The sequence below is a fragment of the Harmonia axyridis genome, chromosome 1 (genome assembly GCF_914767665.1).
Source record: "Harmonia axyridis chromosome 1, icHarAxyr1.1, whole genome shotgun sequence".
In the NCBI taxonomy this organism is placed as follows: domain Eukaryota; kingdom Metazoa; phylum Arthropoda; class Insecta; order Coleoptera; family Coccinellidae; genus Harmonia; species Harmonia axyridis.
In genome coordinates, this window is record NC_059501.1 from 25205280 (window position 1) to 25228811 (window position 23532).

The window sequence follows — 23532 nt, forward strand, 5'->3', positions numbered from 1 at the left end:
TGAATTATTATTTTTATGACGACTCTCCTACGATTCTGTGTAACCATTCAAAAGTTAAGTGCTTGTATGAGTTTGTAACCGGTTCTTCTTCTTGTTTGCTGTTGGTTTCGATACTTTAAAGGGTGAAATAGTGGTATTCTACCTCCGAGATGAATATTTTCTTTGTGAATGTTATTGATTTATTTTCCGTATTCTTGTTCGGAATCCAAATCTAACTAGCATAAGAAGGGATAAATACTCGAATACACTTTTTAATACAAACTATGAATTATCAATTTATCACATTTCTGATCCAAATGATGAAAATTCTGTTATTGACTATGAAAGTGATAATATTGACTGCATTACGATCAATTGAAAGGTTTATGCTAGAAACATATCTAGAAGACCAAATAGTAAATCAAGTAATTAGTGAGAGGGTAAACGTAATTTAGAGCATATAGCTAGAATGAACATAGAAGCTAGTCCTGTCGTTTGACAAAACAAAGGATCAAACAAGGCCACATAAGAAAAACATTGGCCGTCCTCCAATGTGGAAAGAAATTGGACCATATATTGCAAAAAGTATAGACGAACGGAAGATCCAAGGAGAGGACTATGGTCCGAAATGTATTATTAGAGGCAGCGTACGAAGAAGCAATGAAATTATTTTTTGTGGCCTCAAGTTTCTAAAAACTCAAAAAATGCTATTGCCTAGATTTCGCTATATAAAATATGAGTATTTTAGCTATTTAAGTATACCGAAGAAAGAAATTCGTTCTTAACATATTTACTTTTGCAGATTCGTGTGGTGGTTACCTGCAATTCCATTCATGTTGGCCATCTTCATCTACGATGAAACGAGAAGGTTCTACTTGCGCCGTAACCCAGGAGGCTGGTTAGAACAAGAAACCTATTACTAGGCATTCATCATGACACTGCCATCAAAAAGGTGGACGTTGAAGCTTGTGATGTCCGGATCCAAAATCAACACAAGCTTTTCCCCCCACCTAGTGTTGTACAAATCCTGTTGCTAATTTTAGTACATCAGTTGCTTAAGCAATCTCAACGTACGTACCAAGCGCGCGTGAATAGATGGCACTGCATTTACCCACTCTCTTCGTTGTGCTTGGATTTTCGCGCGCGTCCCGATCGTACATTGGGCAGAGTTACTATGTCAACCCTGCGCCATTTTGGGTCGATAGACAACGCAATGGGTTTAAACATTCCATTAACAAGTTGCCTTAGCGCCTTCTGTTGATCCGTTCAAAACAGAAGGAAAAGGCGAGGCATTAGCGTTGATGTAAATGAACGAGTTAGTATTATTTATAGGCTTTCAACTCTTAGGTTAGCTAGATTGTAAATGTGCTGTTACATCGTGTTAAGTGTCATATGAGTCGTGCTCAATATACATGACTATTACCTTCACGATTTAAACGTTTGACATTCATTATGTTTGTTTGTATATAATTTATCCATGAAAAAAAAGTTTTGAGGATTGGTGTTGTTCTCTACAAAATTGATATTACTGTTACTGATTGCATAATTACGAACAAAATCAATCCACTTTCTTATTAATTGTTACATGATGACATCTTGAAGTCATATTCTCTGAAGGTCTGCTTTGGTAGAACCCTATTTTTTCATAAGGATCGTCTCGTGCTGGTCTGTGACCAGCCTAACTGGAATATTGTTATATTGTAAATATTTTTCAGTCATCACTTATTTGATTTGCTTGTGTTTTTCCACCTTCATGTTTCATTAGTATGTAACAAAGATGTAAAAATTTGGGTTTTAATAAAATGGATAATAGTATATTACAAACACATTTATTTTTCTTTCATCTCAACCATTATTTCATGTAACTTAATCCAATAAAGGTTTTGAGAATTTATTGATAGATAAAAAAAAATGCCATTCGCTGCTAGCTGCGGCCCAGCTAGAGGTTGGTTGACTAGCAGTAGCGCTCCATTCCTCTTGTGCTTGGCTAGCCCAGTCTGAGCTTGCAACAGGGGGAACAATGGCAGGTGAAGAAGTAACAGGAGGCTGTTCAGTGGTGTCTTTGTGTTCGTTATCGATAGCTTCTATTGGTTCAGCAGAATATTCAGCGATTCCTCCTACAGCTCCGTTCCTAGCAACAGCTGGTGCTTTGACTTCGTCCTTTTCTGTCTCTTTTGGTTCTCTGTAGAAGAACGAGTCAACCTTAACTTTCCAGTCGACGTCTCTTTTGATGGTTCCCCAAAGTCTGAGTACTTCACGTGCCAACAGCCACCACAAAAGACCAATGCTGTGAACAGTCTTGTTGTTTCCAGAAATGGCGATATCGACAAACCTAAGAGGACTGTCAGTGCACAAGGCAATGACAGGGATGTTGACATAAGAAGCCTCTCAGTAATGGGCTGGATCTGTGACGATCAAAAGACGAGGTTCATCGTCATATTTCAGAAAGCAACCCCGAACTTAAATAAGCTAGTTGAAAAAGTTTAAAGCTTTATAGTCAAAAGCTTTTCCGAATGAAAAATGAAGAATAACGAAAATTTATTTCACTGAAAACTGCATTATATTCATTACATGTAGTTATAATAATAAATACCTATATTCAATGAAACCAGCTACAAAAGCTTAAACTTAAATTCACAGGACCAAAAAAGATAAGAACCATTATAATGTTGAAGTTTTTCAGCCGTATTGTCCAAAATTATAGTACCTTGAAATAAAAGGCAAGCTCTTGACGTGAATTATCTCCTTTTCTCAGGAACTGCAATTTTTATATGGTAGTTCGTGCTTCTATTTCTTCCGCTAGAACAGTGATACCACTTAGTGGAGTGCTACAAGTTTCTCTTCTATGCCGAATTCAATTTATTTCTTGTCTCCAAGGAGGCAATTGAATGATGTACGGTGAAAAGCTGCTGACTTTACATTGATATTTCTTCAGTTTTTGTAACACTTTCAAGTGATTGATTTAGTACTCAGAAACCCATAAGTCAAAGAACTCGTAGATGCTCTAAGCTTCTGATGGGTCTTACAGTGATCTAGGAGTGTCGGAATACAAAACATTGAAACATCTTAGTATACATAATTTCTATCTTCATTTTTTTGCGGATGATGGCATTATTTTCAACTGCCTCCTTTTAAAACGGAACTTGTTCTTCCGCTGGTGTTCCTTCTGGTTACATCTATTCTACATCAAGAAATGTTCAGTGCTCCATACCAGTGATATTTACTACAGAAAACAATACTTCCTAAATGAAGTCCGAATTGATAGTATGCAACATCATCTATATGGGATGGAGGCCTGGACGCTTAAGAAATGCGACACCGATAAGCTGGAAGCATTCGAGATGTGGACATATCGAAGAATCCTCAGAATAAGCTGGGTGAGCAGAACAACGAACAAGGAGGTGTTGAGAAGAATGGGAAAGGAGAAGGAAATAGTCGACACAGTCAAGATCAGAAAATTGCAGTACTGGGCCACGTGATGAGAGGGGAGAGGTATACGCTGTTGCAAACCATTATACAGGGGAAAATACAGGGTAAAAGAAGTATAGGAAGAAGACGCATCTCCTGGTTGAACAACCTAAGGCAGTGGTACAACAGTAGCTCTGTTGAATTGTTCAGATCCGCAACTTCAAGGGTAAAAATCGCCATGATGATAGCCAACCTTCTTAAAGGAGACGGTACATAAAGAAGAAGAACATCATCAGGAACACAAACGTTTGGCTAAGTGTGTTAATAGTTTTAAAAATTCCGGTGATTGATGGTCAGTTCATTAGTGGGATGTGGGGTTTAGTCTTCGGATATTTGATATTCTTTATTATTCGTTTTTAAAAGATTTAGTTTTTGTCTTAGAGTTCAATGGATACACAAAATTAATATTTGTTTTATGAGACATATAGGTCCTTCCTTGTTCCAATTTTTCAATAACTATAATAAAGTTAAGGAGGGAAAATTTTAGGATTTAATGTTTCTTCAGAGCATTCTACGTAGGTATAGTATATCCAAAGTCACTTGAACTAGTCCAAATTAAAAAAAAAATTATTTATAAATTTTATTTATTTATTATAAATTTTCGTAGGTATTGAGACGTCAATCCGCTCTTCTTGCATTCTCACACTGTTTGCCTGGCTACATAAAATTCATTGCATTATATTTTTTTATTTATGTTATGAATGTTATGATTTTGTATTACGACAGATTCTTCATATAAATCTGTATGAGAAAGTCAAGCAGCAGCAAGCAATTGATGCGTTAGCACCAAAATTTAAGTGTTATAAACGGTGATTATATCTCATATAAATTTTCCAACAGTCAATTAAATATTCTCCAATTAATCATATATGCAAATGACAAATGGAAGGAGCCAAATAGTATAATATAGAGAATATAAAACAGAGTTATTTCGGTATTTTATACTAATATAACAATAAAAATTGTATTTTCAAACTAATTCAAGTTTTCATTCAAAATTAGATTTCCTATTGGTCTGTAGGACCTGAGTCGATCCATTTTATATATTTTTTTATAATCATTCTTAAGAATTCTAGATTTTGGCATTGTGATTCAATTAGCTTATGGTAAATTATATTCGCTTGCTGAAAATGTTTGAGAAGAAACTATTTGACAGACTTATTCTAGAGTCTATTGTAACAAACTATTTATCCAAAGTCACTTCGACGAAGCTGAATATTTCAATTATAAAAGGATTGTCCAAGTTTTCAGCAAGTCCTTCGGGGCCAGTGAATTTATTGCCTAACAATACTTTCAAATAAACGCCGGTATTTAGCGGATCACGGTATCCACTTCAAAGGGAGATCTATGGCCAAGAGTTTTTATGGACTAGTTCAAGTAACTTTGGATATACTATACCTTCTTATTATAATTTTCTCAAACAAAGCATGTAAAAATTTATTCTGGAAAACTCGTATTATTACATTACCAAATATATACTTATATAAAATATTTCAATATGATATCTTGTGGAGTTTTGATTTTTCTACAAACTAATTACTTAGTATAATTAACTTCTGATGAAATTGATCAAGAGGAAGTGAAGTTTATTCAAATAAGAACATCTGCTTCACTCTCATAGCTTCTAAGAAAAAGATGTACTATTGACATACTTCGACTCATGAATAAAGAGACATGAGTAACTTCTTCTGCAGCAAACAATGAAACTTTCGTAATGATCCTACTTGCGGCACTTTACAATAAATAGCAAAAAAGTGATGACACCGCAACGAATCTCGAAGGAGATAATGTGCGAATCGAACCATAATTACTCAAGTTATAGTGCGTGTTTGCTAGATCGCATCAGCTCCCTGAACAAGTTTATATGGAATTTTCATGCTGCGTTGACTTTGACAGAAAAATTCGAAAAAAATATACTAATTTACACTGATATTGTTTTATTTTAGTAGTTTTGTCCTAGACAGATACCTTTTATTGTGTCTGATTAATCTAATAATAAAACTCAAAAAAAGAGAGTATTAGAATGAGCCTTCTGTACGATTCATATTATAGATAATTTTCTTTAATTCCTTATATTTTTAATGAAATTAGTGGAATAGTACCAGTAGTAGTAAAAGTTATTTATTGGCTGTAAATAAATGGCCATTGACCTTGGGACCTTGTATTGTTAAGTGATTTTTGCATTGAAAAATGCTGGTTGGCAGAACTGTTTTCTGTGTAATAACTTCACAGAAAATATATAAATCCGTGACAGGAGAGCTCTGACCAGACATGTAATATTGAAATTAACCATAAAATCTATCTGAAACTGATATATTCCTACACCATTTTGTTTTACAGGATGAAGCAGAATACACAGATTTGCGACAGAATTAGAGAAAATTCATTTCAAATTAAGAGAATGAACTGCCAACATTTTTTGAGCAAAGTGGTCAAATGTTTCAAGTGATCCGATGCATACGCAATATACAGGGTATTTACAGTTTGATTGTTTATTGGACGTTTCTGGAGAAAGGGGTCTATTTGAAAATTCGGAATATGATATTTTTCGTAATTCCCTATTCAGATGAAATATTTTCGAAAATTTTTATTTCTTAGATATCATCAATATTTCTATTATCAATCACTCATTCCTCAAATCATTGCGTATGCCCTAAGTTGAAAAATTAAAAAAAAACTGAAAAAATGGGATAATTTTCATATTCAATATATTATGTGAATTATTTTCACCATTAATATCCTATGCCTAAATTCGATTCACTTTTTCGAAGTTGAATGATATAGGGATATTCTGCAACTCTGAGTTTGAGAAATATCAGCGATTTTCGAATTAGAATCCTATTTTTTTATGATTGCGTTGGATTCCACAGGGAAAAATAAGGGTAGTGTTCATACATGATTATAGCCCTAAATTCAATAATTCAAGAGTTAGTCCAGATTTCGGGAATTCATGTTATACGTAGAGTCAATTTCACTCCATATGACCCTACGTATAAAGTAAATTCATAAAAATTTTAACCGCAGATTTATTGAAAAGCATCATGTTCCTGTTATTAGTTTTTCAAAAATGTCATCCGTTTCAAGATTTGAGTTTTCGGATTAATTTACTTAAAATGAGACACCTTATATAAAAATATTCGATTTTCATTTATTTGGATAAATAATTTATTGTATGTTAATTGTTTAATTATAATAAATTAATATATAAGGTATCCGATTCCAAAAACACTAAGGGCCAATTGCACCATTCAAAAAATAAACGCTGTTTACCTAATCAATGTTTAGTATCTACTAATCGATGATTATAATTTCTACCGATTGCGTTTGATAATAATCGATGTTTAGCTAAACATGAGATATGTTTGGTAACATTTCAAAATATCGACGGTGATCATAGAAAAATCAGGAATTTCAATTTTCTAGTATAATGTTCTTGTTCTTGTGGTGACAAAGTTAAAATAAATCACAAAATATCATTATAAATTGTCATTGAATGATAATTCACGATCTGAATCAGAATCCATATTTCAATTTTGCAATTCCTCACAAAACCAAACACAGAAACATATAATGTGACACCATCAGGTTATATCCATAAAGACATAATGTTTATGGTTATGTAATAAGTCATATGTTTTGACGTTTTGAGTTGCGCAGAACCATAGACATTATATCAAATTGATATTAGGTCTATGCGCTTATGCGCAGAACCCTGTTTAAAACTAATCGGGAAAATAAACGTCCAAATTTTCCTGTTTAGTGTAATCGGTGATTAGGCCACATTAATCGTCATTTGACAGATGGTGCAAGAGAAATCAGAAAATAATCAATGTTTAAATTTTTAATCAACGATTAGGCAAATGGTGCAACTGGCCCTGAACATGTGATTTATTTTCATAATCTGTTATGAGCATCATTAATCCAAAAACTTTTTTGAATTTTTCGGAAATCTACAACAGAAACCAAGATATCGCGAAATAAATATTTGAAACAGTAATTTTTCAGAAGTTAAACTGCTCTTCAGAAGTTGGGGAACTTACTTAAGAAAAAATTGATGTTTTTAATCTTTTGAAATAATTGTTTAAAGTAGCATAGTGAAGTGGGAAAGAAACCACAAAAACTGCTTATGTGTTTTTAAGTACATACAAACATTTCATACGTGTGTTGTTGAAAAATCCAGAGTTCCCCTGAAGAGCACTATATTTAAGATCTGATTTCTGATATCTTATTATTTCAAAAAAAAATCGGGGGTCCTCTAATATATAGTTCTCGGGATTCTCTCAGTGAGCACCGAATTTGGGACAACCTGTACACTCGAAAAACTGCTGACAATTAATGAAGAGAGTTTTACACTATGGACAGAAAGCAACTTAGAAAATTATTCAAGGTTTTTCTAGGAGATGGAAAATATTAAAATTTATCCATGATCGTTTTCGCAAATAGAAAATCGAAAGAGAAAGAGTTGTTTAGTAAATACACTCAACTCTATACGTCTATACTCTATATATAAATATAAATGGTCCATTCTACACCTCACAATTTTACTAGTCTCCTGCTTCATGAAAGTTTTCTCGCAAAAGTTTCGATATGTATATGGATTTCAAATAATCATCACAGGGAATGGCTCAGAATACGTTATTTCCAAGGATTTATAGTTCACTATGGTGATAAAAAGCCAGGATGGTCATCGGATCTCAATCAGTCTCAATCTAATGGTGTTAGCTGAAAAGAAATGGAATGGGCAGAATTAGACAATTATGTTATCAAAATTGAATCGTTTTTTATTTCCACTGTTCAAGTTTACAATAATCATTATTGACAGTCATGGTTTGTCAGGAATCGGGATAATAGATACATAAAAATCCAATCTGATAAAGACGATGCAGAGAATCGATACGTATGGATTAAGGAATCTTCAAACTTCAAACCAACTGAATGTCGGGTAATATAGTGGTTAACAATTTTCTTCCAAATGCAATTATTCCTTGAGACGAAGAAAACAATAGTACTTTGTATAAAATTGCAATCTTTTTCAATGTCTCAATTATGCGGAGCTGTAATCTTGGTTACAATCTGATTTACAACAATTTTTCTCTTATCTGCTAGCAAGCCTATCCATTCAAGAACAAACAATAAAAAATAAAATGTTAACTGAAGCATTCAAACTCGTCCTTTGTACTGCCAATCAGACCGTATCCTATTATAATACATTCTCGATTACTGGACACAACTCGAATGAGACGGCTCCGTAGCACTGCCTACTTACTGTTCTAATTGCAGACAAGATTCGCTTAGAACAAATAGCCATATAAATTACGCCAAAGCGAAGGTTGGATCACATACTAAAATCGACAATTTTCGAATTAATTATTTAATGTGTTGACACCTTCTAAAATAGAGCTGTTTTCTCGGATCACATGACAAAATCTGGAAGTGAACGGATTTGAATATGTTAATCGTTGATGTGATCTTACTTAATGGAGCTTCTAAAAGTTTCCCAATTTTAATTGATGGAAGTTCATGGCGCCGACGATAATCAAATATTATTGCATTTCAATTGTACCATTGAGAATGAGCAAATTTTATGTCGGCAATATCAATAATTTAGTGTGGCTAAATCATTGTTGTTTATTCAGACAACAGCTCAGTGAAGATAGAGGATTGATGGTTAAAATGTCTCATAAACATATTGGTTCCAGAGATATAGGGTGATTCATGGAAAAATAATGAAACTATGAACTACCATATGCCAGTTGAAATGACAAATTTTCCTCTGATATGTTACAGGATTTGTGAGCTTATTGGGAATGCGTATAGTAAATTTAAAAATTGCAGGTCCGTAGCGAAAAATTAGAGAATGCATATATAGTGACAATCCCGTAAAATATCAGCGGAAAATTTGCCATTTTAACTCATATATGGACGTTCATAGTTTCAGCATTTTTTCATAAAGACATTTGTGATCAATTTTGTTACACAAAAAGTTCAATTGAGTCGTTAAAATTAATAAATACCCAATGAAATTTGATTTTTTCGAAATTACTGTGTTGTCGGAATATTTAGGTTTGACTTGATTTATTGAGTATTAAAATCGCATTCGGAAGTTCGAGAAATACCTTGCTCCCTTTAGTTTTTCCTCCTTTATTCGAATAGCCTATCAAATTCTAGGAATTTCAGAATACATGGTATTTTTTTGGGTTGAATCTTATGTATTAATTGAAGTTGAATCTTATTACAGGAATTTGGACAACTTCAATTAATAAATTGAAGTTGTCCAAATTCCTGTAATTTTTATTTAACTTATGTATTAATTTTTCCTAGGCCAGACCTGAAAAACAATTTCATTTACTATGTCTCTATAAAGTACTTGTTGTAGAAAATGAACGTACCAAATATCATGAAAATATATAAGGTGGTTCGAAAGTTATTATGAGTAATTGAAGAAATTGACAAAATCAATGAAAGACTCTGTATCTTGATTATAAAGAGAGATAGATCCTTCAAATATAGGTTATTCTGACTCGGCTCAGTGTCCCCTATCTACTCTTAGCTTCCGCCTGTTCACCAATGAATCACCCTGTATGAAATAATTTTTTTCTGGACTATTGTGTCTGCATATTGGTTATATGATTCATTTTGTATAATGTTATATTCTATGGAATGAAATTTCTTCGTTATTATTAATCGTGAGTGATGTGAATAATTGGTCAACTAAGAGTTATCAAAAAATAAAACTCAAGAAACAGTTTTTTTTTCTAAAAACTATTATATGAATTATAATAATATATACTTATTTCAGATACCCCAGAGATGAAGAGCAAGGCATTCCAGTTTGCACACGAAAAAAACATCCAGCCAAAAACCAGTGATAAGAAAACTACAAAAGGACATTAACAATGGTTATGAATTACTTCGAACGATGGAGGATGAAGACCAACTACAAGGAGACTGAAGCAAATGAATTAGCATATTCTTTGATCAAAACGTGGAAAAGAACCATGAAAAATAATTGAACCAATTCAAAAAATTGAAAAGAAACAAGCAAATTATCTTTAGAAAATTAAGTTCATCTGATTTTGACAAAGTAAAAACTACTGAATTTCGCATGAACAACTCATTGAAATTGTTATAATTCACTAAAAAATGTTAAACATTTCACATTTCGCAAAGCTAACGCATCTTTGGATCGTCGTGAACCACTTTTTCGGCCAACAACAGTGAAACTGAAAATTTGAGCTACCAGATCGAGTTAGTGATATGAAGAATCGAAATCTTACGCGTTTCTCAAAAATAACTGAGAATATTGCTTCTGTAGACTGTAGTACTTGTAGATCTAGGTTTGTCGATTCCTCGTCGATCTTGGGAATTAGATATTCCACAAACAACTTCACACCATATTTTGGTCCTAAGGCTCTAAAGTTGAGTTAACACAAAAGCTCAAGCTGATCAATCACTACCAACATCATATTTTAGTGATTAAGCCCTTGAAATGCATCCAATTGCACAATTGGCCACCGAGGTCTTAACACCTTTAGACTTTTTCATTTGGGGCCACGTCAGAGATAAGGTCTATATCAATGCTGCACAATCGATTCAAGACCTTAAGCCCCGGTGCACACATCCGACATTTACAGTTGCGACACCGTTGCGGTGTCGTACGCTAGTGTGCATGCTCCCATTTGATTTTTTGTACCACAGCCCGCATGATGGCAGTTACGACGTCGCAACGGCACGGCGGGTAGTGTGCATGCTCCCATTTGATTCTTTGTACAACAGGCCGCAAGTACGACACAGCAACGGTGTCGTAACTGCAAAAGTCGGATGTGTGCACCGGGCCTAAAGATTGAATTCGTGAAGTAATCGAGGACATACAGCCGCCAAATTTGCGAATTGGTCATGAAGAGGATATGGTGCTGCAACCGTAGTGGTCGTGGCCATTTTTCTCATACTGTTTTCCTTTTTACAATAAAAAAACACCCTATTGATTCATTTAAAAATATATTGTATTATGTAGAAAACTCCAATAAAAAAGAACATGCAAAGTGCACCCAATAAAATAATTGAACTTGACATTTTAAATTAGATTATGACCTGCCATAGGAGCTCCATGATACATGATCAATCAACAGACATATAAATGACGTAAAGATATACACTGCATAACACAATATAAAGCATCAGACAAAAAATTTATTGGAATTGATGAAAGAACTGTAGGGACTAGTATAGAAAACCCACAAGAGGGAAGTTAGGCTACTGCCAAAGGATACAGTAAAAGACATGGAAAATGAGATCACTTATTTTATTGACTTGATCGAGGCCGAAACTTAGAGAATAATGAAAAATATTATGGTTCCTAATATGAATTATTGAGGTGTTATGTGCGATAAAAGCAAATAATAAATCAATCTGTAAAATTTGCAGTGTCTTTCAAGAGAACTATTCTAACATACTTGATCAAACTATCATGTTCCATATTTCACGGATGATTAAATCTAAATTCAACCCTCTTCATTGAACTCCGTGATTTAATCTCTGTTCTTTCTGTATTTATGGCACAACCTTGGTCGATAAAAATCGAGCAATAGTTCGTGAATTAATCATTAAAAGGCCCTAGTGAGAACGCTCTCATGGCATTCGCTGTGGAAAGTGGTAGTTTCTAGACGGCTACAAGTTCAGATAGTCGTGATCGAATCAACAATGAAATTTTAAATGCCGAAGATGTATTACTCCAAAATGCACGCGAACTTCTTTTCCTTTCAATTGTTATTGCTCTCTAACCTAGTAGTATTTCCACATCGGACAGATCGTGAAGGACTTGACCAACAGTTTCTTGCAATTGCTAAGGGGTAATTGAGATCATTGGGAATAAACATTTTAGCCTCGAACATCCTGAAAATTGGGATCGAGAGGATTTTCTTTCCAGCTGTGAATTTATACACCATAACGATACTTTTTGACATGAAGGACGTATCAAATGTGTAATAAATAATATTTATTACACATTTAAGGCTCCCACAAACTAACGCGGCAAATGAGCATATTGGTACCGCATCTGAGATTGAATCCTACTTAATTATTATCGATTGATATTTTGATAACCGGTAGTACCGATTATCAATTGATAAATTGACAATAATCAGCAGTACCAATTAAAAGTGACAACAACAAAATTTTTTTTTTTGGTGCCTGGGATTTCAGAGTTGATTTTAATTTCATTTGGGACGCTTAATCTGAACATGCAATCCTTTTTTTCTCTATCAGCTCTACTTTTTAAGATACATCAACTAAACTACCAATGTGCAGGATTTCATTCATTATATTCATTTATGAGAGTTCTAAAATTATTATATTCATTAATGTACGTACAATAGTTTTTATTGTCAAGTCAATCTGTAATTGAGTAAATATAGTTCAATACAACTAGCTCATTCAACGAAACTGAAAGAAGATTATAATACCATAGCTTTGGTCTTGCAGAAGATAAAGAATCACGAACATCAATGGATGATTTGTGTTGACTCAAAAATGGTAAACTTTCTTCTTGGGCAGCAAAATGGTTACAAAAAATATTCTTATTTCTTCAGCCTCTGGGATAATAGGGACAAAACACACCACTGAGTTAGAAAAATTGGCCTCTAAGAGAAAACATGGATGTTGGGGGAAAAGAATGTGATCAACGACGCTTTGGTTGAAAAAGAAAAAAATCATACTTTCTCCGTTACATATAAGGATGGGCTTAATGAAGCAATTTGTAAAGTAAGAATGGGCCATGTTTTGCATATATAGGGGTAAAAATGCATCAGTTGAGCACAGAAGAACTCAAAGCAGGGATATTTGACGGCCCACAAATAAGACAATTAATGAATCAAGTTGAACGAGAAGCTTGGACATCATTTGTTGCAGTTATAAAAAATTTTCTAGGCAAACATAAAGCTCAAAACTATGTTGAAAAGGTTAACAAGATGCTTAATATTTTCAAATCCTTAGGATGCAATATGCGTATTAAAATACACTATTTACACAGCCATTGAGACCGTTTTCCAGAAAATTTAGGATACATGAGTGATGAACCAGGTGAAAGATTTCACCGAGATATTGAAGTTATGGAAGACCACTACGAAGGAAGATGGGACATGCACATGATGGCAGATTACTGCTGGAGTTTGAAAAGGGACTGTATAAGAAATATTCATGAATGTCGCAAAAAAGCTTTCGAAGTGTTGAGTGGCTATTTGATTTCTTTAATGTTTTTTTGTTTGTAAGTACGACAGATGGAAAGACTCCTGGATCTCAACATCTAACGAATCGCATGATTGAGTTGGAAAAAACAGGCTGTGAGCCTAAAAAAAGGGGAAGAAGAAGTACGACATTATATTGTATTTTGTATAATTGAAATAAAAATGTTTATTTTTGTTCAATACACGAATTTGAGTTAAAATAATAACTTATATTTCTCTAAAATTGTATAGATATCTTAAAAATTTGAGCTCTTAAGTAAAAATGAAAACCTTTATTCTAATTCAAGACATCAAATTGATATATAATCAGCTCAAAAAACCTCTACACCAAAACAGCTTTTCCCCTGTGATTATCAAGCTATCAATCGATAACACAGGCCAACAAAATGAAAAAAAATTTGGTGCCAGAAATCTAACATCTGATTTTAGATGTTTTTAATGTGCTGATTCCAAAAATGCCACCAGATTTTTTCTATCAGCTCTAGTTTTTGAGATACACGTTACAGGTTAGGTTAGGTTAGGATCTTATGAGAGACCTGAATCTCTCAAAGGAATCCGCTGAATTACTTGCATCCAGATTAAAAGAAAAAAATCTACTTTGTCGAGGTACTAATATTACATTTTATCGTAAAAGAGATAAGGATCTGCTGCCTTTTTTCACATAGGAAAATGACTTGGTATTATGTAACAATATAAAAGGGCTCTTAGAAAAAATGGGTTTGCCTGAATACACTCCAGATGATTGGCGCCTTTTTATTGACAGTTCAAAACGTAGTTTAAAATGTGTTCTTTTACATAACGGTAACAAATATGGCTAAATTCCTATTGGTCATTCTACTACCATAAAGGAAGAATATGAAACAATAGCATTAGTTTTGAGAAAAATTAAATACGAAGAACATCAGTGGTCATTTTGTGTTGATTTAAAAATGGTTAACTTCCTCCTTGGACAGCAGAGTGGTTATACAAAATATCCTTGTTTTTTGTGCCTTTGGGACAGCACTGGGTTAACAAAAATTGGCCTTCAAGAGATGTCATGATTCAAGGAATACAAAACGTGATCAACGAACCTTTGGTTTCAAGAAAAAAAATCTTACTTCCGCCCTTGCATATCAAGCTAGGCCTAATGAAGCAATTTGTGAAGGCCTTAAATCGAGATGGAAATTGTTTTGGGTATTTGTCACGTAAATTTCCTGGCATTAGCACGGAAAAACTAAAAGCTGGTATATTTGATGGTCCTCAAATAAGGCAACTTGTTAAAGATCCACAATTCACCACATCAATGAACGAGACTGAATCTAACGCTTGGAGTTCATTTGTTCAAGTAGTACAAAATTTTCTTGGCAATCATAAAGCAGAGAATTACGTAGAATTAGTGGAAACTATGCTTTCAAATTTTAATATTCTCGGCTGTAACATGAGTATAAAAGTTCACTACCTCCACAGCCACCTAGATCGTTTTCCAGAAAACTTAGGTGATTGTAGTGAAGAACAGGGGGAAAGATTCCATCAGGATATTAAAACTATGGAAGATCGTTATCAAGGACGATGGGATAGCCACATGATGGCGGACTACTGCTGGAGCCTTCAGCGAGACTGCCCTAGTAAACTCCATTCTAGAAAATCGTATAAAAGAAAATTTTTATGTGATTAGTGACTAATGTAATTATGTAAATTAAGTTTTTGCAATAAATACTTATATCCATGTGTCTTTGTTTTTTTTAACTGTCAATAGTAATATTATATATTATAACAGTTATAACGTAAATGATATACACAATTTTTTAAAAAATCTCAAAAACTAGATCTGATAGACAAAATCTGAGAACTTTTTTACATTCTGCATCCAAAAATTACTCAGGAACAGTTAAAAAATCGCAGGCACCAAAATGTGTGTTGGCCTGTGTAATAAATTGGTACCAACTTGTCTTAGATGCGGTAGGTATAAATATTCGCATTTGCCGCGTTGGTTTGTGGGTGCCTTTATTGACATTATGATGTTTAATTTGTCTGTATTCCTTTTTGTTGTTTCTGACTGAATAACATTTCCATTTCGGTACTTAGGATTTCTTCATATGGGATTTTTGTTGATCAAGCTTGAAATGTCGCCCTTGAGTTTTGGCGCCCTAGGGAGTTCCTACCTAGCGACGGCCTTGTCCAGCACTGATTTCAAATGAATAAAAGTTATAATGCAGTATAGGTGTCATGTTGTATTTGAAAACTATAAATATTCTTTATACTGCAGTCAATTTGTTTATTAAGTTATGTTTCCAGGTTAATAGAACTACGAAAGTTCCTTTGAAAATAAAAATGATGAAGTTCGTTTGTCCAGTTAATGTCACGTGGCGAAAAAAAATATCAACAACATTAAATCCTACTCGCGAACAAAGTGGTCAGTTACAATGTCGAGGTCATCGTGTACTTTCACTGTTATAATATCAGCTTCTAGTGTTACCCATGCCCACGATCGTTATTGACTTCGTTAATTATTCATTTAATGCAAATCGATATGTTATCGAGAATTTTGGCTAATTAGTGAATAGTTAATCCCATAAGTCATGCAATAATATACCTTTTCGTAGTGCCTGATTTATAATAACGTAAAATATATAGGAGATGCAAAATTGCCAAGACCAAGATGGAATGAAAATGGAATCATTAAAAAAATCCAACTGTAATGTCATACTTCTCAGCCACTTGCTCGCAACATTCTTATTTTGGGGAATTATATGAAATTCAAGAAGTGTATTGAAAACAATTACCCAATATTTCTGAAATGACAGATTTGACTCGAAATCTCGTTTTGGAAATAATAATACTGCGAAAGTTCAGGAGAATCGGGTTGTCAGAACTCCTTACCTAGAGGAACTACCCGACAACAAATACATATCCAATAATATGTCATATATAGCTGTATTAAGTTATGTGGTGTCCTAAAGTGCAATAGTTGCATAAATGAGCTCGAAAGTACCCGACGCTGTTTCCTCCAATTTTATTGTTCTTGTTCTCATCATGTAGGTCAGGTATGGTAATTAGGTACGAAATAAGTATGAATCTCTTTCTTCACATCATTGCGAAGATCAAAGGCGTATTTTCAGTATTTTTAGTAGTTTTCAGTAATTATGATGCCATTGATCAGCTCTAATAGTCAAGAGTTAAATTAAGCAGTTGGATGCCCTAATTTTTCGTGTTTACAATTATCCCAAAGGAACCCAAGTACCCTGTGAGATGGGGTAAATGATAATGATTACTTTCTTGCCTAAGTGAAATGAAAAATATCAAATAATCAATTATTACATCTTACCAAGCCTAGAATACATTTTGCATTTCAGTACTTTGTTCCTAATCAAACAAGTTGTGTTGAAGTTACACCAAATTATATTCTCAATTACTCCAACTCTTATTATGATTACATTATGACAAAAATTTGAATACCAATTTGAAAAAATCAATGAAGAGAAAAAAGTTATAAGAAGTTCATCTGAATATTTATTGCGGAGTACAAAAAAGCTTGAAACTAAAAATGATTATGACTTTTCATCTACTACTGGGTCCACGTTCCAAGTAAAGCAGTAATGCATATTAGTATTTAGATATCCTTTCATATCCACAAATACGTACCTGGATGTATCCACGGAATAAACAGGATTTTGTTGCGTCGATGTGATATTTGACAGTGGATGGAGCATGGATTCATCGCTATACTTCTGAGTCAAAGGGAGAGTCAGCTGAATGAAAAGCTTTCGATGAAAGCCGTCCAAAGCGACCAAATCTCAAACATCAGCTGGTAAGGTTATGGCATCCGTATTTTGGGATGTGCATAGAATATCATTCATTGACTATATCAACAAGGCTGAAATCATCAACAGTGAATATTACATAACGTTATTGGATAGATTGGTCAAGAGAAATAGAAAAAACTTCCTCAAATGCAAAAAAAAATATCTTTCGCCAAGGTAATGATCCTTTTCACAAATTACAAATTTTTGAGGGTTAAAGGAACTCTTGTTAGTTTAATTAGTAAATAACGTTATACAGATTGTAAGAAAGTTTTGTATGTGGGTCGAATAAACATTTTAATTATTATTATTTTCACAAATTACGGTCAAATTGTGCTTCTTACTGCCCGACCATGATCACTAGCTGTTTGCAGACTTCAAAAGAATGCTCCCGAGAAAAAAAATTGGCTCCAATGAAGAAGTGCTTGCCGAGATTGAAGCCTATTTCAAAAACAAAAGCGAATCTATCTACAAAAAAGGTATTGAAAAGTTAGACGATAATTGGAGTACCTACATGTATAACTATTGAAGGTGACTATATTAACGAATATAAAGTCGAGTAAAAAAAATGTGTTTTCAATGGTTAGGTCCGGGACTTATGGACTGAAGTGTTAGAATAATCGTTTCTCTAATTCTGTGGTTATTCCGTTCATTCTTCCACATCTTGTAGAACAAAATCGTGCGAGAATATATCAGAAACGCACAGTTTTCATGGTAATATTTTATTATTCTATGTTGGTACTCCGAACTTTCCGCCACGGCTTTATCTGTCAATTCATCAATTTGCCTTAAAGAAATCAGTTCTGCCAACCAATATTTTTCAATGCAAAAATCACTAAAATATATTTATGGAAATATTTCATTAATTTCAATGAAAATGCAATGAATTAGAGAAAATAATGTATAATACTCGTACAGAAGGCTCATTCTACCACTCGTTCATTCCAAAACTCGACACTTCGTGGCTCGTTTTTGAATTTTGAACTCGTGGAAGAATATCAATGCCTTCTGCACTTGTATTATAAATAACTATTAAAGTTTCTGCGCTCAAAAGCTCCTGATCTCATTTTTCAGATTTTGGATTTTACATCTGTATTCTAAAACGTAAGCTGCAAGAATTTATGAGTTGATAAATAGTTATTTATTTTACTAGGAAGCAAAATATTAGATTGACTGCCTCGGCTGATAGTTCATAGCCGAGCGTAGCGAGTCTAGGAATTCAGCTAAGCAGTCAATCTACTTTGCTGCCGAGTTGAACATATAATTTTTTCTCTGGATGTTGATAATGATATATGTAGGATATTGTATTTGCAAGGATATTGTATTTGGAAATTGTTACAATTCCCGCAATATTTTCATTTTTCCTGTAGTGATGAATCAAAACAAAATTTGATAGAAATTGCAATTGTTGGAATGGTTAGGTGTCATGGAAATGGAATAATCATTTTGGTGCCTAGGCAGGAAAGGAAAACTTCGCTGATTGATATGTGTCTGCAGAATTAATTTTTGCTGTCAATCGGAGAAAAATATTTTTTTCTGAAACAACTTTAGGAGGTTATTATTGAAATCGAAAATAATGAACCAAATTCTTAAAAACTACTTTTAGTTCAAAATTTTTCAAAGCTTGAAGCAGTAGGTCTGATGAAACGATGTCAAAGCTTCATTGATTGAGATTCTAGTTGATTATTAAAACTTCGAAACTGTAAGTATCAAGGCTTGAAGTCTGATCATAAAAGAAAAAGTTGATACCTAGTCCAAAACTATAAGAAGCAATAATAGTTCTGATAGTAATATAGTTAAAAACTATATAACTCCATATTATTATGATGTTATGGTGTGACATAATATACAATACCGATGTTATCCACATAAATATAATCGTGATTTATTTTTCACTCAATTCGGAATTCGAAACAATTATGAAGTGAATAATAATTGTTGTGTTGAGTTGTGATTTCTGATTGTAAACTATAAAATTGTCCATTGCGAAAATTCTGGTGATTTATCAACGATAATATCGTTATTAAAAATTATATGTAGGAATGTGTGAAAAGAGGTATGACTTGATCGGTAAACTTCAATCCTAACACTCAACGTGAAGGTAAATAGCTAATCATCAAACAATAAAACAAGAGATGATTTCAATAAATCCAGAAGACAACTTTTCATGAAAAAATTCTGCAATATGTAATTTAATTGAGCTCAAGGTTCGAGAGCGTTCTCCCTTGAATTGAAATGTCGTCCTTTTACTGTTGAACAAAAAGAACTCGAAATCATTACCACCTGAATTAAAACCACACATATCTTTCCGTTGAAGCCGAGGAGTTAACAATGTCGGATGAGAACAATTACTACAATCTATTAAAATAATTGTCAATAGTAGGAGTGTCGTAATGACTGGCATTGGTAGTGTGCAATTTTGCAAAGGAAGTGCTATTAGTAGGTTATTCGAACCTCATTGTCCATCCGGTATATCAACTTTGACGATATTAATTTTTTTTTAAACTAATTCCCTGATTGCTTGATATTTGGGACTTTAAGATAAGCGCGTTCGTCTTATTGTCATATGTATAGGTGGGCCAAATTGAAAACTTCTATACTAGATAGGCGAAAACTGATGTAGATGTCTGACAGCCAATTTTTATGAGAAACTCATTGGCGAAAAATACATCTCTATAGCTATCACCTTTACACAGTTACCAGATGTACTTTTCTTCTGTTTTGAAGTTTTTAATTTCTCTGAAAATATTCATACAGCAAATTTTTACGTAGAATTCAATGACGTTAATTGAATATTCAGCAAACTAATATTTTATGAGATATCACATTGATTTTTTTTTTTCAAATGGGACATTCCGCATATTTCGAAAGAGCTTCAAATTATCATAATAATAACACATCAATTTTTACATGGTATGTCAAATATCAGATAAAAATGGTAATATGAATTTCATTCTAAATTATAACTAAAAAATTCATCCCAGGAATAAAATAAACCCTCAATTAAAATCTCATGTTTTCTTTCTGAAGTTCTTTTCTGGTAAATCCTTCAGCTCTACTGTTAATTTGTTGAAAATTTTTGGGCTTCAGTAGCTAGAGATGTTCCACGTGTTCTTCTTTCTATGCAAAGGTGTGAGGAGATCGTTATTGCGCCTGGTGTTGAATTGTGGCAAGTCCCATTTCTCTGTATATTGCTTTTATTTTGGTATACACTTTTGAGACATTCTCGTATGAATAATAACGGAAAGGTATTATACCTGTCATCGCAATATAAACATGAACACTAAACAGCCACAGTTTGTGATGTTTAGGTCATTGATATATGTCTAGAATAGGCCCCAATACGGAACCCTGAGGTACCTCTCTTTCTCTTGAAGTGAATACATTCTAGTGAACTTTTTGCGTTTTATTTTTCAAATAGGATTCTAAAAATTCGAGAACATTACCTCGGAAGCATGCAGCTTTTTCAGTAGAATAGCATTTGAAACATAAACCAAAGTTGAGCATTTCCACGAATTCGCCATTATCAACTGACTGAACAATTTTGATCAAAGCCTCAATGAGTGCAGTAATGGTGCTTCGACCTTTTCTTTATCCATGTTGATTTTTACTGAAATCACTTTTCTCTTTTTCAAAATTCTGCTCATCAACAATGTTTCGAAAATTTTTGATAAACATGGTAGAATTGCAAATGGTCTGTAGTTATCACAGTTATTTTTATCTCCTATTTTTTTGGAATCACTTTGGTAAGTTTCAGTTCAATTATCATTCCAAAAATATATAATACTTGATATTTTTCTGAAGTCATATTCGATGACCGGTGGCCGGTTAGATCGCCTGACCTAACGTCTATGGATTTTTACCTTTGGGGAAGATACTATCTTGTAATCCCTCCTCATACACAAAAAAAGAAGAAATTGTGATACTTTCTTACAAATGTAAGTATGAATTCAATTTCGAAAGTTCGTTTATCAATTAATGATTTGAAATCATTAAAATATTGGTTTTCTCAGGAATTATTTGTTATGGAATACATAAGCATTTGAGGAGCTCTATGCGGAAAAATTGTTTCCATAATGAAATGAAAGATGATTTGTTCAAAATTATAACGATAACAATTCAAAAACTGCGATTGTTCACTTTACTTAGTAGATTTTTCCAGATTCTCTTGAATCTTCTAATTATCCATCTGTTTAATTGATCTGTATTAAGTGCATTTTCAGGACGTCTGGTAATTGCTAATAGTTAAGACATTAGAATTAAGGTTGAAGTAAATTCCTTCTTACCCGCGGAATGTCCACTTAAGTTAAACACATGTATGATAATGACATCGTTGTCATAATGGCGTTAAGTATAAATTCCGTGAATAAGAATGTAACACTTTATTTAGTTCCAGGCCTTATCAGAAAAAAATTTTTCTTAGATATTCGACTTTATTCATCACCTTCAAGAGTGACAGCAGTGACAGAGTAGGCGGTCGCCTATGGCGCCAAAATTCAAAAGCGTCATCTCCAGCTTGTATCACAAATTTGACAGTACAAAGATTCAGGGTGTTTCATCGCCATTAATATCCTTGGTTAGTTCAAATTTACATTTCATAGTTTATCTCGAAATTCAACTGCCAACGGAGATTCATTGAAACTACAATGAATTTTTTTTGTGAACTATATTACCATTTGGAATATTTTGACATAATAATTTCAAAATTTTGTTCTTCATAGCCAACCAAAATTTTTAATCATGTTAGAGGACCAGAGAAGAAATTTGGATGGCTTTAATGAAGGAACCGTTTGATATTTTTCGATTCTGTTTTCAAATTCGTGTAAGGTATAAAAAAGTACAATCGTCAAACATTTCAAAGCATTTTGGTTGACATTTGTTTTTTCTATGGATATGTGAAAAAAAATTTCTGTTCGATTTAAGAAACAATTCATCATAGAAATTCTTAGAAAAGTGAGTTCATTCAGTAAATGAAATTAAATTCGGAATTCGACAAATATCACGAGCAGCTAGCAGGTTTTCCGTCATTTTGAATGTTTTTCAGAGTTCTTTACCTTCTCTGAATTGAGCACTCAAAAATACTGTGATGTGACCAGATATCATAACTTCAAAGATTATACATAACTGACCACACTCTATAGAATAGGTATTGCTCAAAAATGACGTTGAACACCCGGTATCTCGCTTCGAAAATGAGGTATACAGCGTGCCAAATCGTCAATAATTCTTGTACGAAGAATTATTGAGGAAAATCATCGCACTCATCAATTTTTGATTTCAAAAGCAATTTATCCTGTGCTTTTTTTGAATTTAATATTTCTCACCTCCAACGCCTCGCACCCCTCTACTTAATTTTTTCAAATGGGAATATATGAATTGTGATACATCAATTGAAAGGTAATTTTATTACTTATTCGGCGATTCGGCTGAAAGTAGGATTGGTTGTGCCGTTTTTTATAAAAAAATTAGGGAATAATCAACAATTTGTGTCTAGAGAGTACTGAAATCAGACCATTATTTAGTGATTATTATTAGGGGAAATCCACGAATCTATGGATATTTAATTTCAAAAGCAGGTCTCCCTATATTTTTTTGAATTTACGCTCTACACCCTTTATGCTCCACATCCCCGTTTTTTTGTCAAATAGGAGTATATGGATTCTGATACATCAAATGAATATGAATAATGTGATGAAACACCCTGAATAATACCTAATGAATTATAACCATGAAATCTTTGTGAAACTGAGATATTCCCTCACGATTTTGTTCTCCAAAAAATGGCAGAATTAACGGATTTGCACAGCATTAGAGAAAAAATAAAAAACATGACATGAATCGATGAAAATAAAACTTGATGGAGCTCCCATCTTGAAACGACGATTAGATTATTCTGTGATTTTTCCGACTCTAGGCCATCAATTTGCTTCTCGCTTCATGTAGAACGAAACCGGCGGCTATGCTAGAACAAATGCGTGGTGCATGATAAACATCAACTAGACCTACTCGGATCAACCATCAGAAGAATAATAGAATTGAGCGAAGGTAAAGGAATCACTGAAGCG

At 33.4% G+C, this 23532-nt stretch overlaps 1 protein-coding gene and 1 pseudogene across 11 annotated transcripts in view; one reads left to right on the forward strand and one right to left on the reverse strand.

Moving 5' to 3' along the window:
• Positions 1–1803, forward strand: part of LOC123671091 (sodium/potassium-transporting ATPase subunit alpha) — an 86946-nt gene extending 85143 nt beyond the window's left edge. For all 11 annotated transcript variants that reach the window (XM_045604762.1, XM_045604757.1, XM_045604758.1 and 8 more), the window contains one exon: positions 782–1803. In XM_045604762.1, the coding sequence (XP_045460718.1) occupies positions 782–902 (121 nt within the window). In that variant the 3' untranslated portion in view covers positions 903–1803. The remainder of the gene's footprint in view (positions 1–781) is intronic.
• On the reverse strand, positions 1482–22570 carry LOC123681738 (annotated as a pseudogene).
• Between the last annotated feature and the right edge of the window lie 962 nt (positions 22571–23532).